This window comes from Colias philodice, chromosome 7 (genome assembly GCF_061535455.1).
Source record: "Colias philodice isolate Cphi_HAF_F1 chromosome 7, ilColPhil1 Martin Lab GWU primary, whole genome shotgun sequence".
Taxonomy (NCBI): Eukaryota; Metazoa; Arthropoda; class Insecta; order Lepidoptera; family Pieridae; genus Colias; species Colias philodice.
This window is the reverse complement of record NC_143092.1, coordinates 5,369,012-5,384,321: the sequence shown is the minus strand read 5'-3', so window position 1 is coordinate 5,384,321 and position 15,310 is coordinate 5,369,012. Positions and strand designations below refer to the sequence as shown.

At 32.5% G+C, this 15,310-nt stretch overlaps 1 protein-coding gene across 1 annotated transcript; it reads right to left on the bottom strand.

Annotated features, from left to right (window-relative positions):
- Positions 1–483: 483 nt before the first annotated feature.
- LOC149487054 (epithelial serine protease-like) lies at positions 484–2,556 on the bottom strand. The gene is made up of 5 exons (XM_089697111.1): positions 2,339–2,556; positions 1,911–2,184; positions 1,492–1,590; positions 959–1,152; positions 484–610 (listed from the first exon to the last, which is right to left on the bottom strand). The coding sequence occupies exons 1-5, from the start codon at positions 2,549–2,551 to the stop codon at positions 506–508; spliced, it is 885 nt and encodes a 294-aa protein (XP_089553237.1). The 5' UTR covers positions 2,552–2,556; the 3' UTR covers positions 484–505.
- Positions 2,557–15,310: the final 12,754 nt, after the last annotated feature.

Genomic DNA, 15,310 nt, shown 5'->3' with positions numbered 1-15,310 from the left:
TTTATTATATTTTTGAAGAATGTGTAAACAAAAAATATAACATTCATTATATTTTTGAAGAATGTGTAAATAAAAAATATAATATTTCAAGCATCAGTGACCCCTGCCTGATTCTTTTTATGTTTTTCATCCCATTTTCACAAATTAATTATGTGTGTCTATTGATTACGAAAAATAATACGTAACGCTAGATAAAGATTAATTTATTAATATTATCAAGAATTGATATGTAATAAAATTAGTTTTCTGTTTAAAGTAGACACCCATAAAGCACATCATTAAATAAATACTTCATAAAATAATCAATTTTTATGTAAATACGTTTCGCCTAATACTAATAAATAAATGGAAACTAAATTATTAGAATTTGGTAAAACGTATAATATAGAGGATGGAGGAGCAGGCAAACAAAATTCGTTGTAAAGTATCTTATAATTTATTATCCATTAAATAAAATAACAATAAATAAGCAAAAACATTCGTATTATTGATCCATAGATGCCATTTACAAGTTAGAGTTGATGAAGTCGATGAAAGACGTAACTCTGACGAAAGCAGCTGGGAATCCACGTGTGCAGCCCGAAGCTGAACCGAAGGAGGTGATACCGATCTGCAATAAAATATAGATTAGTATAGCAAATTCGTAATTATAAAGTTAATAAGGGACCGTAATTGATGAAATATTAATGTCAAAATATATAGTAGTGACTTTAATAATTATAAAAGTTAAGAATAACCCTTTCATTATAAACGTAAGGACTAAAGCTAACGATCACAGCCTTTGATCAATGAAATACTTATATTATGTTCGTAAGGTTATGATAAAATGTATTGATAGTGCGATGTTAAAAAAAAACTCTGCGGACATTTGATGAATGCATTGTTCGTGCTGAAAACAACGTGCTTGAGGCAGTGTACTTTTCGGATAAGCATTAAAATGTTTCGTAAAAACAATTACCAAGATCTTCCTGTTGTTCCTGGTAACAGCGAGAGGGCCACCGGAGTCTCCTCTGCAGGTGCTGGTGCCACCGGAGCCGCTGGTGCAAATGTTAGAGTCCTGCAGGTTGAAGGGGAAGGAGCGGCGGCACACGCTGTTGGTGATCACGCTCAGTCTCACGCCACTCAAGAATTGGTTGTTGGAGATGTTGACGTCTGAAATACGGGTTAAATTAAGTTACATTCAAAAAAGGAAAAGTAAGTGTAGAACGCCCCCTACGTTCTTAAATTACGCGAGGTGTTTTTTCGATTTTTTGGAAATACCCCCCTAAAACACCTCACGTAATTTAAGGACGCCCCCGAAGTAAGTGTTATTTTATAAATGACATTAATTGTTTATAAATAAGAATAAGAGACTTTAGAGACTTAATTCTTTATAATTTAAATGATAAAAAAAGTATTCAACCTCAAGCATTGTCAAAACTTTAATTGCAAACTTATTTTCAAGTATTCAATTAAGATTGAAGATCTTCATAATACCAAATAATTACTTACTGTCACCGGTTAATCCATATCCAGAAGCAACAGCGGTTTCTCCCGCGAAATTCTCATTCAGTTGAGATCCAGAGGGAAGAGCGATTGGGGAAATGACGTCTGTAAACATGATAAAAAGTAGTGTGATTTAAGTATATTAAAAAAATATTTCGAAGCAGTTAAGGTAATTCATGAAAAAATATCTGTTCCTCGCATGTAGTTCATAAAGGTGCACATTCAGTTTTTAGTTTTATAGCTTAAAAATATAAATATAAATATGTCAAAAAAGGTACGGCGAAAACGAATCTTTGAATTCCGCGCCAATACAATTTTTTTATGTACTTTATAAAATTTTCATCGTTGATTTAATTATGTAACGTAGATTAAACTAGAATCATTTCACAATTGTATGTCTGCCAAAATATGAAAAAATAACGTACTTGTAGTACCAACGTTGATTGGAAAATAGACCATGGCAATGTCGTTGCGGATGTTGCTTGGGTTCCATTGGGCGTGCATAACAACATTGTCAGCGAAGATCCTGGTGCCACCGTGGAACAGAGTGATGGAGCCAAGGACGACTTCGAATCTCCAAGCACGGTTTCTACCGTCGAACCAGCAGTGGGCAGCTGTCACAACTCGGTTAGCGCTGAGGAGGGACCCACCGCATACACCACGGCCAGTTGTACCAGTAATGTCGGAGATCAGACCAGCCTGTAATAGAAAAACTTATAAGCTTAAATGAAAACAAAATGGTATGAGTGTTATGAGAGAGTACGCTGATCGTGGTGGTTCAGTCTGATTCAGTATCCACAAAATTACTGACAAAAAAATAAAAAGTTCTTTTCTAAACTTTTTATTCACATACCTGGTAGGGGTATTCTCCCAAGTTAGCAGGGGAACCTCCAGCAATTCTTGAGTTCTTGAGGAATTCCTCTTCAGCTTTACGAATCCTCTCTGCTTCGGGGATACCGAATCTTTCCATGTAGTTGTAAGCTGTGTTCTGCTCTTCAATATCTAAGTCTAGATATTTCGCTGAAGCGAGAGCAGCTAGTGCTGCTAAAACAATGAGGACCTTCATTTTAGTTTTACAGTGTAGCGACCACAGAGGATTGGCCCGTGCTCAGCACTCGCGCTTTTATATTTATTTATGGATAGATAAAATGACAATTATCATATTTAATCGCTTAAAAGCGGATTAAAGATATGCGAATTTAAGAATAAATATAATCAAATAATATATTTTTTTGTTTAAATTTGAACAAATTATATCCATATTTAAAACTATTTTGTTGATGACGTTATGTGTCTAAAATGCCTTGGCTCCTACGAAAACTGGCATCTTTAGATTCAGGTAAAAAATGAAAAGTAAGTACAAATAAGAATAAGGGTTTTTTATTAAACACTTTTCATTTCCTATTTTATGACTCAAGAATGTATCTTACAATGTTGGGAAATGCTGGGAAAGTATAACAAATAGAGCATTTATAATATCCCTCTGGATAACAAATTTTCTCTTCCATTAGTTACTTGGTAATCAGAGTACCTATTGAATTGTTTTTTATGATTAAAATTATATAGAGCGTATTGCGTTGATTATTATGCTTGTTACCAAGCGTTGGTAAATCTATCAAAAGCATATAATATACAAATAATAAAAAAGCACTTTGTCCCGCGGATAAATAATAATTGCTGCAAAATTCTAAAGTAGTCAAGAGCTTTTATCCCGTTACTTAACCCAACGATTTTATAAACCCGTGCGACAATTATCTCGCTTATTAAATTTACACCGTTATGACTAATTTACTGAAAGCAAATTTTTCAATCCATTCCTAAAGGTAGACACTCACTTTACAGACAAAAGGCTTTATCCAAATGGTCGGCTGTGTAAATATACTGTCATTCATCATTTCAGATATTAACCACAGACTACCTAATTATAATATACCTATAATACTGAGCCTGCAACTTTTGCTGAATATAATTTCTGTATTTAAATTCTATATATTATACCCAACATGTTTCTAGGAAATTATTGAATTTTTAATGATATATTTAATTTTGATATATTGATTCATACTTTTAAATGATAATTCAGTCTATCCGTTATCTACACGAATTAATTAATTCTACATGAGTTTTGTAGATTAGGATCCTTTTATTATTTAAAGTTTTAATTAATTGGTTTCGTCGAATTACGAAGCCTCATCATTAGCAGCCTATTCTTTATGGAATGCTAAGTGTAATTGGCGTTGCTATTGGGCGATAACCCGTACGTGACTTTCCAATACGTCATTAATTAGTGCTTAGTTCTCTTTATGAACCTCCCCTAGCTACCTCTATATAGGTATGTGTAGATTATTATTTTTCATTGGATGTGCCCTTATAAATTAAAGTCGTTGGAGAGATCGACGACTGGAAGTAATGAGTGATGATTGCTTGTTCTTAGCTGGTGTCGCGTTTGTCGAGTTTTATCACTTGCAGTTTTACTGGGATTTTAATTTAGAGAATGTTGGGAATGTAGGCATATGATGAAGATCCTCCTACTTTGAGAATCTAATTGACAAGTTGAGACTAAACTTATCATTCAATAATTAATGACGTGCTTTTTTAAATTTAGCTAAGTAATCAATATTTTCATCGACAGATTTTATTTAGCGTGACAACTACTTTAAAAGATTTAAAAATAACTGAAAATCACTGATAAAATTTGTGTCGTTTAGAACGTTTGGTACTATTATAGAATTCTGCTGAATTAAAAAGAGGATTAAATTCTCATTTACTGATAATAAAATTCATTTTTATCTTAATCCGTCTCTGTAATTACCAAATTACATATCGCATTATACCTATAACCATATTAAATGTATGAAGTGTCTTTAATCCGTCTGTTAATCTATTTTTAGTGACGACTAATATAATTTCCGAAATGCCGAATGCATATTATCGTTTTTTGTAAAATCCTTAGTGAAAGAAAAATGGTAAAGCAAATTAGCAAAATAATGTGGGATAATTAATTTAAAGTAATTTTTTTTATGTACTTTTACTATCGTTAAAAGTTACAAAAAATTAATGCATGTTTCTAAGTACATACTCACATACGTACTATTTTTCACATTCTTGCAAGAAATTCGTTTCTACCTAAATAATAATAATTCTTATGTGTGGTAATACATATTATAATTTATAATTCCGTAAATCGTTATAATAATAAAGCTACTACAATGTTACAACGTTAAATAACTTGTCTTTTTAAACAAAAGACATACACGCAGAGGCACTTGTCTTTCCCCGTAATCGTTTTCAATCGGCGATCATAGTTCGTGTATCCGAACATGATTCGAACAGTGGTGGCTCTCGAGCCTTAACACGCTGCAATCGAAGGATCTCAAGTTGCTATCAAACATCGAACAACCCAGTTACAAGTATCGGAATTCTGGGCAAATTCAAGCGTGCCCGTAATGTGAACTAACGGCTCCGTCTACTGGAGACCGAATTCGATTAATGTTTGAAACCTCTACGCCGTGCTACGAGTGACGTCTAATCGAATTACAATGCACGTTTTGCGCTACTGAAAAACTTGCGTCTTTAATGCTTTTATAAAATCAATTCATTTTGTATGCTGCTGTTTTCTCAGCCTGATGCGGAGAGAGTCATATTAAGAACATGTAAAATTGTTTAATTATTAAGAGGTAATTTTTTTAATGTACTAATACTGCTGTTTTTAAATATTAATTCAAAGTTTTATTGGAAAAAGATTTAATTTCTACTGATTTGATACATTTTATAAAATATAAAAATAGGTTCGCTACGAGCTTCTATTCACTGCTAGGTATAAACAATCTTCATATTTTACGGTAGTCGTTTCAAGTGTTGAATGAAATTAATATTCACACAAAGACATATTTTTTTACATTATATTCAAAAAATTAATTACATTTACCGTCCTTTGACCTAAAGAGCTGAATAAATCACCATCATCTTTATTTAATTTGAAATAAACGTTGCTAGTGCAAATAATTACCTACTTTAAATAAAACTGAATTAACGTATAGTTATTTTTTTCTGTAACTCACGACTAAGCGTATATATATGTACCATATATTAAGTAAGTATTGATGTAATCCGCAAATCCTCTTTGGATGATTTTTATTTCTCATGTTTTAACAGACGTCTTAACAACGCTCTGAATATTAACTGACGTTTCTGACAATATTTGCTTCTGGCTGTTTACTGTATTGTTTGGAGGGTTGCATCTCCCGACACGCTTTGCGAATTCTGTTTTCGATTCGCGCAAGGGACTGTCACTCAAACGGATATTCCATTCTCCATGCAATTTGCCCTTTTAACCATGATCTCACCAATATACGATGTTTAATGTGAACTCTGCGGGAATTTAGTTGTATGAAATCCCAGAGAGGTCTAAGTAAATTGGCGTTTTCAGTTTCGACTAGACGCCAAACTCCAACTTTTGCGTTCAGCTGACGTATTCTAATTTAATTTTCAGTTCATAGCTTAAGGTAAAATAAATTACGTTGCATCTCTTGATAATATCGGTCGATGGGTAATTAATGCTTGAATTATAATAATTGGAGATAAAGCGATTAGCCGTCGATAACGGAGAACGGATGTTAAATAACGTATTTAATATGTATTATTAGAGGTTATATTTTAAAATGTACAAAGTTATAAATTGAGAAATTTTAACGGTATTAACGTGTTAAAAAGGGTGTCCATTAGGCACGTTAAATTCTCTCACCTCATCCATTACGGCCCCGTGAGACTGAGAGAGGCTGCACTTTGTACCAAAAGAGTTAATAGCATGTTCGTTCTTGTTAACGAATTTATATGTAATAAAATAAATGTGTTTTTACATTTAAATATTGCCGTTGTTTGAATAAAGTTACAACTCGAGTAAAATACATTTTAAGTAAAAATTTTGTGAAAGACAATATAATGAATTAATGAAAATATGTATTTAACAGATGTGTGACTGAAGTCACAACATAACATAATAAGAGAACATCTAGGCTCCTTTTAGTTTAGTATAGTCTAAATTATAGAAAAGTCTTGTGTGAAATAACTAGGTATATAGGTACGAACATCGCTCACTGTTATCTTTGAAAATACAACTAACACCTAATAGAAATCTATTCTTACAGACGCTTCGCTGACTGATACAACTCATATGAGTTCATCGTTTCATAGATTGCAAAATACCGCAATATCTCACAAAAGTTCGTACATAGCAAGCAATGTACATGAAAGTTTGATGTATAGACGTAAGTATTTGATCGCTGTAGATCCCGTGCGTGCTGATGTTGTAGTTTCAAAGATTATCGTTCGATGCCTCGGCTTACTCATGGTTTACACTTTACATCGTAGATTTACAACAAATTAGATTCAGCGACGGCGCCTGTTTCAAGGCAAAAATAATAATATTAACTAAAGAGTTGTGTACAGTGACTTTGTACTGTTATAGTTAAGTATTGGTGTACGATAATACAGGACACATGACTACCATTTATATGTATTGTATCATAACTAAAAAAAAACTCCAAAAGATGGAGATATTATAGTAGAGCCATTTTAAATTTACGAATGAGATCAGATCAGAATCGCCCGATGAATTTTTAAATTGACATGTGTTTCAAGTTCGATTGACAAATGTTTCCAGTCCGTATCGATTAATTCACTTTAATCGATGTTTTTAAGCAGGTTACCTCTCTTCAAAGATAAAATTGATAGACGTCAAATGTTGCCTAAAAAATCGACTATAGTTTTCCAAATCAACATTAAACCACTACAAAATAAATGGAGAGCATGCTATATTATTAGTAACATTTCAGTATCTACTGTTTACTATTGTATGTAGTGATATTATAGTCTACATTTCAAAATATCACCTTCGTAGTTAATTAACGTATTTAAATTTCAGTTCGCGAAATAAAGTCACTCCAACAAATTTAAATTAAATTAAAAAACTTTAGCTACCTACAACCGAGAGCTTATTTTCTCATTAAAATAATTCTCCCGTGAAACAAGGCGATTGAAAAATAATTATAATTAAATGTGGAGGAGTGCGGCGAGTCGGCGGGGACGTTAACACCATCGGACTAAATAACGTTAGAGCACCCTTGTTACTGCAATTACGAGTCGCTGGCTATGTCCAGCCGCTTGCTGTAAGAGCTGCATGTATTAAAATATCATAAATATACTGTTTTTAGTGCTTTAACGATTATAATGAAGAATAGACATCAGTAGAATCGATACGTGTTAGAACTATGATTCTACGCAGTCTATTGTTGAGTCTAATAAATGATGCCTGCCTATTGTCATCGATTCCTTTAGTAAGCAAATAGTTCGCGAACAATTGATGCTTGTAGACAGAGCTTGTTCTCGCCCTTGATCCCAATATATTTTCCTAATTGCCGTTTGCTATAGAAATTATGTAGAGCGAGTGTTTATATTCATAAAATTAAATAAATCTCTTTGGCTAGGTTTAAGCTTTTCACATGAATTTAGTGGCATCACGCGACAGTTTAAAACATCAATCAGGCCTGCTCTTCGACGCTTGTGGATCGCGTCTGGTTGCTTTTTACATACATGAAAATGTTAATTAATTTATAAAACCATTTTCAATAAAACGTTTCCGTAATCTGGTATTTTTATTATGAGGAAATATTTTTATTAGAGAGTGATTATTTATGTATACTAACCTTAGATACTAATATACGATAAGAAAACTATTCTGTAAATATAATAGCAAAGTTGGATGTAGTAAATAAAATAATAAATAAGGCTAACGCGGTAGCATAAAATTTTAAATAATAAATCTAATATTTTATAACTTGCTATAAAAATATATGTGCATTCTGCATGAGGGTATTTAATATACCTTTGAAGTTGTTCGTACGTCCAACACATAAGTGTTTACTTCACAAGAACTTTGCACTTTCTGAACGGTAAGTAAATTAAATAGTTATCTCTTCAAACTGGGTTGTCACAAACAATTTTCTCGTGTGGATGAGGGTTAATTTCATATCTGTAAGGGTAAAAATGTTTAAAGAGCTCAAGTTAACACTTGAGGTAATTCAGGAAAGTGGTTTTGAAATGTTACAGTCTACGTAGCTAGCCGCACCTTGCCTAGACGGAGTGCTTGCAGTTTGTTAATTGTATTTCATTATTTTAGTTTTTGATTTGCGATTGTGGTATAACGAAGAATACAATTACTGAGAAATCTTTCAATATTGTTGAAGAACGTTATTTTTATTTTAGTTTTTTAGTGTAACGGTAAAGTTCAAATTCTTGATCCTCTGGGTCACCAGCAAGAAGCAAAAAGTCATTTTAGCTCAAATTTTCTGTAAGAGCAATTGAATATAAATTCATAATATTTCTTCGACTTTTTTAACATACAATTCATTCCTGAAGCCAGACAGTGTGTATTTAATAAATATTGAAGTCTGCTATTCAGACTTATTAAAATACTAATTATAAGATTAACATTTATGAAATAACCTCCATTCTCATAATACAGATATCATGAATAGCACCCCTTGCCGTGATATACACTTCACTTTATAAAGTATACGTCTAAGGCAGTTATTCTTTGGTAAGAACCCTTCTCCCAGAGGAATTCTGCTTTTGGTTGATCCATAATGGCAGCAAGAGCTATTAGTGAAGTTTAACTTACGGCTTACCGAGTTACCAACTCATTGTATGAATCATTTATTATGGATTTTGTATTGATTACGTTGTAACTTGTAACATACAGGGTTTTGGCGGATTTGTTTTACTGAACAACTACTGTGTAAGACAGTACTCTATCTCCCGAGGCCATTATCGTTAATTTATATTTCATCTATCTTTCATAAATATCATACTTTTTGCAATGACTTAGTATGTAGAATTGTATATAATATATCTATTATTTTCAAATACTTTTATATCTGATTGAAAATCATATATTAATTAAATGTAACTAGCCAACTTTGTAACAAATATTAGCAAGTAACAAGAGGCATCGGTATTTAATAATTAATCGATAGCAGTTAGTCGATGGGGTTAACGACACGTCTTCCAAGTTAAACCCTTTCTAAGCCTGCTCTCACGAGACCAACTGATCTATCGAGGGTCCTAATGAATGATGATAAATGGCCTAACTGTTTATGATACATTTTGAACAGGTGGTTGGGCAATAGAACGCTATCTGTATTAATATACCCGAAATTATTTTCATTATTTGTTATCGAAAATCGTATTCGAATGTATTATCAACTACGATTTATTTTTCTAATCATTTAATGATAGGAAGTTGTGTGATTTGTTATATTGTTAAATAGTACATATACACAAAATAATCAAAAACCATTGTGATAAGATTACAAAATAATATGTTTATCTAATAATGCTCTATGCGCTATACCGGTCAGTCGCCCTCTATCTATATATTTGCAAAAGGATTATTATCCTTTTGCAAATAAACATATCCATATTATATTGTCTGTATTTTCTCCCGATAGATTAAAAAACTTTCAAATGTAGTAAGTAGGTAATGTCAATGAAAAACTATTATCTACTACATAGTTTATTGCGCACTCATCTAAAGTATAAAACGATTTTGACGTTTTTATTTATATACATTTTGCGTACAGGGAGCACGCATCACTGGATACTACGCGAAATGCCACTTAGGGCAGGATAATTTTCAATGAGTAATGGTCACCCTAAGATCTATCAGTAAAAATTGAAGGTGGTATCGTCCGATTTATGCGTATATATATTCCACATGTGTGTTTGTGTCATTTATTATATTCAACGTAATGCACACGCTTTTATTGTGATAAATTGTATATCAAAATGATTCGGTCCAAAATAGTATTTACAGCGACCAAAAAAATTTACCGGAATAGCGTTTTTACATTATTAAAACAGGAGTGTTAGATCAAAAAGGAATTTACTTTTAATCCATACTTATACTTATACTTATTATACTTATATACTTATAATATTATAAATGCGAAAGTAACTCTGTCTGTCTGTCTGTTACTCAATCGCGCCTTAACCACTGAACCAATTAGCATGAAATTTGGTATAGAGATATTTTGATACCCGAGAAAGGACATAGGCTACTTTTTACCCCGGGACATAGGATAGGTTTTATCCCGGAAATCCCTCGGACACGGGAACTATACGGGTTTTTCTTTGACTGCGCGGGCGAAGCCGCGGTTGGAAAGCTAGTTTATTCATATTTGCGTAGGTAGGTACATCAATACTTGACCCAATATTAAAATTTGCGTTTCACTTGAAATTTCTGAGTTAAAGGCCTCATATAAGTGAAGCTATGTACGAATGACAACCAAATAAATAGCTGTTCCGTATATGATTTTATCTTCACGATCGATGGTACTTCCGATATGAGGGTGGCAGCAATCACGGTTATCTCGCATTGTAAACAGCGACGGATGACCAGACATAGGGGATGATTTGCCGACGCCTCAGTGATCGTGACAGCGCTTTTCTGCAAAGGAAATTCTATTCGTGATGGCATTGGTAAAATGTACTTTCGTTACTCAATTTTACTAGTTCGCACCAGTGATTAAGACTACTTCTAGGTTCTGGGTAATTACTAACTAGTAATTGAAGTGAGAATAAAAAAGAGAATTCTAATTGAAATGTATTTGAAGAACTATTACTATGTCATAGTAAAATAATTCGAAAAAAATGTAAAGAAGAAACTAAGTATTAGGTATATTTGATCACAATTTTTATATTGCACTACTTCAAACTCATACAGAATTACCTGAATAATTTTAAATACTTCTTAAAGATAATGTGGAGTGCTACACTCCTCTAAACCGAGGGCACTTAAACTAAAATTTAGCATGCACTAAGGTTCTAACGCACTACCCGTACAAACGGCAATTCACTAAAAGAATATGTAATAAAATAAAACATTCGTGTCTTTAAACGCAGGTGTATAGAGGAAGTTAATAATGGACAAAGCTGTAGTGGAAAGCCCGGCTCATGTTTGTATAGCTAGTAGTCTCTTCTCTCTAATCTCTATTGTACAATTGTTTTGGTCCAAAGAATAACATTTTTGTGCGCTAATAATGCGTGACTACATTGCGGCTTATCGTCAGATTAATTTTAAATACTATCTACAATAATATTTTGTTTAGAAGAAAACATAAGCGTTCGTTATCATTGCCATGTAATGACGTAAGTAATAGAAGCATTGTTGATTATTATGTACTTATAATTCATACATATTATTTTGAGTTTACGTAATTAGTACGTATAATGTACATGCATGTATGTATACTACAATATTAATAGATAAAGTATCGAATTATCTATAGCAATAATAATTAATTATGCTTAATCTGAGTCTAGATTACAGTAATATGATATTATGTTCTGAATAAATTGTTAGCTTTCTTTGTTTTTGTTTCCAAGGAAAATAAATAGATATAATATACATATATCCTAGACTCGTATAGAAAGACTAGTTGCTTATCTCGATTTCACCCTGGTTGACCAGGAATATAAAAATGAAATATAGTTATGTTACTGGGAAAATTAGCATTCTAATGGCAGTTTTGTATCGATCTGGTAATAATAATGATACTTACGATAATATTACACGATTATTTTAAAGTATTACTAATACATATTTTATCCCATTACACTACCTGATATATAATTACTTTAACATACTATCTACTGTCTGCTTATTTGAGGAGCATTTTGCCAAATCTTTCACATTTACAATACGTGTTTAGAAAACGCTAGAAGTACGACTCTTGCGGCACGATATAGCGGTAATGCACAACACATAGCACTCACACCGCGATTGTTCTTTTCTGTCGGAGAATTAGCAAACATTTCCAAATGCTTTTTAATACCCCGCTCAAAATGTAGCCTATGCACAAGCTTTTAGTGCAGATCAAATTTTATTTCTTTTTTCCGAGCACCTATCATATTGTATTCATATTTTATTTATTTCTGCTAGTGGTTTTACGCGTTTCTTGTTTTGTTAACTAAATTTATATGAGGTTAACGTTGGGTGTAAAGCTATGTGTCATTTGTAAGGACATTTATACTTTATCAACTTTATTCTACCTGGATAAAGATCTCAATTTAATCCGTATTAAAATGTAAGTATGCTCTTTCAAGATATTTTTAATAATTTTCAGTTGATAAGATAGTAAGTAAATTATACTAATACATTTGCTATCGATCCCGCACGTTCCATCTAATCGTGTTATATCAATATATTATTTACAAATTTATCGCTAGGTATAAAAGCACGCATTAAACGCATTAATTGCATTAGTAACAATATAATATGTGTTGTTATTTAACTGATCGCATGAGGGCCACCAACTGGCATTGATTCAGAATAGGTTACAATAGCTAGAAGTTCAAAGAATTTCACGTTTTACGATATGCGATACGATAATTCTGCACGATTGTTTAAATCTTTGTATATGCATGCATTACGAAAAAAATATGAAACTTGTAATAAAATGCGTATAAAGTTTCATGTCCCATGAAAACGGACACTGAAAATAAAAATACGTAACACAGTGAAGTAGCATTACAATCGCATTGTAGTCATCTATCTTGCAGTCTGTTTACCATTATTAGAGTCCTATGATCAAAGTGAATAGTCTACGACACGATAAAATATCGCGACAGGAAAATAGGATTTTGAAGACACGTTAGTGCGGTTTGTGACCGACCATCGCTCAGTGACCGCAATCGTAACCAAACACCTGTCTGGATGCATCTCTTGCAAGCCTTGCATGCCGTGTGATATTAGCGGTTTCAGTATGTTTTCTATACTTATAAAAATAACAATTGAATATGTACGATCTCTGAAACTTGTAAGTAACAAAGTTAAGCCAACACAAGGTATGTTGGCTTCTTACAGTTTAAAAGACGTGACTGTTAAACGAAAAGTAACCACAGAAGTAACGTAGGTCTTTAATAATGATGGCAATTTTGAGGTATTCTTTGCGAATGACATTTTCCCACAACAACTTCTAATGCTCGACTTTCCAATAGTTGTTAATATTCTACACTCCATACGAAATCACGCGCATTATTCTGCCGTTTCATTAGTTCATTTAAATATACAATCAGTGGATTGATCATAAATTGTCCTTCGGTGTATAACTGGTAGCGAATTGTGACCGCAGGCGCGTATGGCACATTAGGCGCAATTCAACTGTGGCGATAATATGGGCTTACGATTGTATGCGGGTAAAGGATTGAATCCAGATATTAGATTATACGCGGTTACATAGAAATATTCGATGTGTAAACGCGTAATCTTTATGAGGTCCACTTGCTCTATCACTGTTGATTTTCGACACATTTTCTCCAGTGTATCCTTTTCTTCTCAATTATAGAACGCAATTCTGTTGACTCTACACTAATATTATCTCAAACGTTTGTAATTTAAAGGAAATAAAAATGCTTGAAACAAATTAATTCTATACGAGATATGGTATTGCAGAATTATTTTATTACAAATAGGGCATTATAAATAAACGAAATTTATACATATCATAACTGAAAATCGATAAGAAAACATTTCATGTAGGTAGTTTTCCTTCCTCAAGTTTGATTGTATCTGTTAATAATTTAACTAGTTGATTAACACATTACTAATTTATAGCATTATGTTTAAACACCCCAAAAACATTACACAAAAGCTCAAAACAACGCTCACAAACAGTACACAGTTGGCAGACGCTTCAAATGTGTTACCATGGTCTGCTACAGGAATTCAGTCAATTATATATCGTATAATAATATATACGGGCTAATCAAGTTCCCTCAGACACGGTCCGTGCCCACCGCGTTGTAAATCGGTGTGAACGTACCGACGAAATAAAATTGAACCCTCCCGTTTCGGTGGGCTGATTAACAAATTCCATAGCACAATGTAAAATAATTGAATTACCGTATTCGGTTCTATTTGCATGCGTCTGTTTATGTTTGTGGATGATATTTTTGTTTAGTGTTTATTAGTCGATATAGCTAAATGTGCCAGGTGCCTATTCATATTCTGATCATTGCATTTTCTGAAATTGACGCAATCGGAAGGAGTGTTAAGTTGCAATACAAGACATTTTCTTTTAATTTATAGAGACATAGGCGATAGAAAAATAAAAGCATTCTCAAATGTAGATTATAAGTGAAGATGTGATATTTCATTACTTCAATAACAGTAACTACATACATCTGATACAAAATCATAGCTTAAATTAGTATTTTCTTTTATTTAGTAAATAAGCAATTTATAAAATATGCTCCACGAACTACAAGCGGCATATGAAGGGGACAAACCATATCCTTTAATAAGATTAAATTTATTTATAAGATCACGGTCTGTGCGAAAGAGAACAGTCAATAATATCCTAGAAACGACACGCACAGTGCACACACTACGTTGAATAAATTCGAACCTTGTTCGAATTCGAACCTCGAAGATTGTTTAGTTCAACAGTAATTCAGTAAATTAAATAACAAATAAGCTTCCCATTTCATATTCTATTAAACTTTTAATAATTTTCAATCAAGCAAAAAAGGAAAAATAATCGACCACCACTAAAATTCAAAAATATTTGCCACTTAAAAGGAAATTATTATTGCAAAAATATACACTGATTACATTTTCCATTAAAAGTTTTCTTAGAATTTCTTCAATACGCATGGTGATATTGATAGTGATTCATGAAGATTATTTTATGATTTAAGTTTAACGTAAGCTAAACAAGTGATTTCATTTGAATAATCTATAAAAGCACAAAGAAAGCTTGAAATG

Bases quoted from the DNA above. Each gene is read 5' to 3' on its own strand.
- LOC149487054 (XM_089697111.1), bottom strand. From the start codon at position 2,551: ATGAAGGTCCTCATTGTTTTAGCAGCACTAGCTGCTCTCGCTTCAGCG. The intron at 2,185-2,338 runs GTATGTGAATAA...TTTCTATTACAG, and splicing joins TGGGAGAATACCCCTACCAG to GCTGGTCTGATCTCCGACAT. The intron at 1,591-1,910 runs GTACGTTATTTT...TCATGTTTACAG, and splicing joins AATCAACGTTGGTACTACAA to ACGTCATTTCCCCAATCGCT.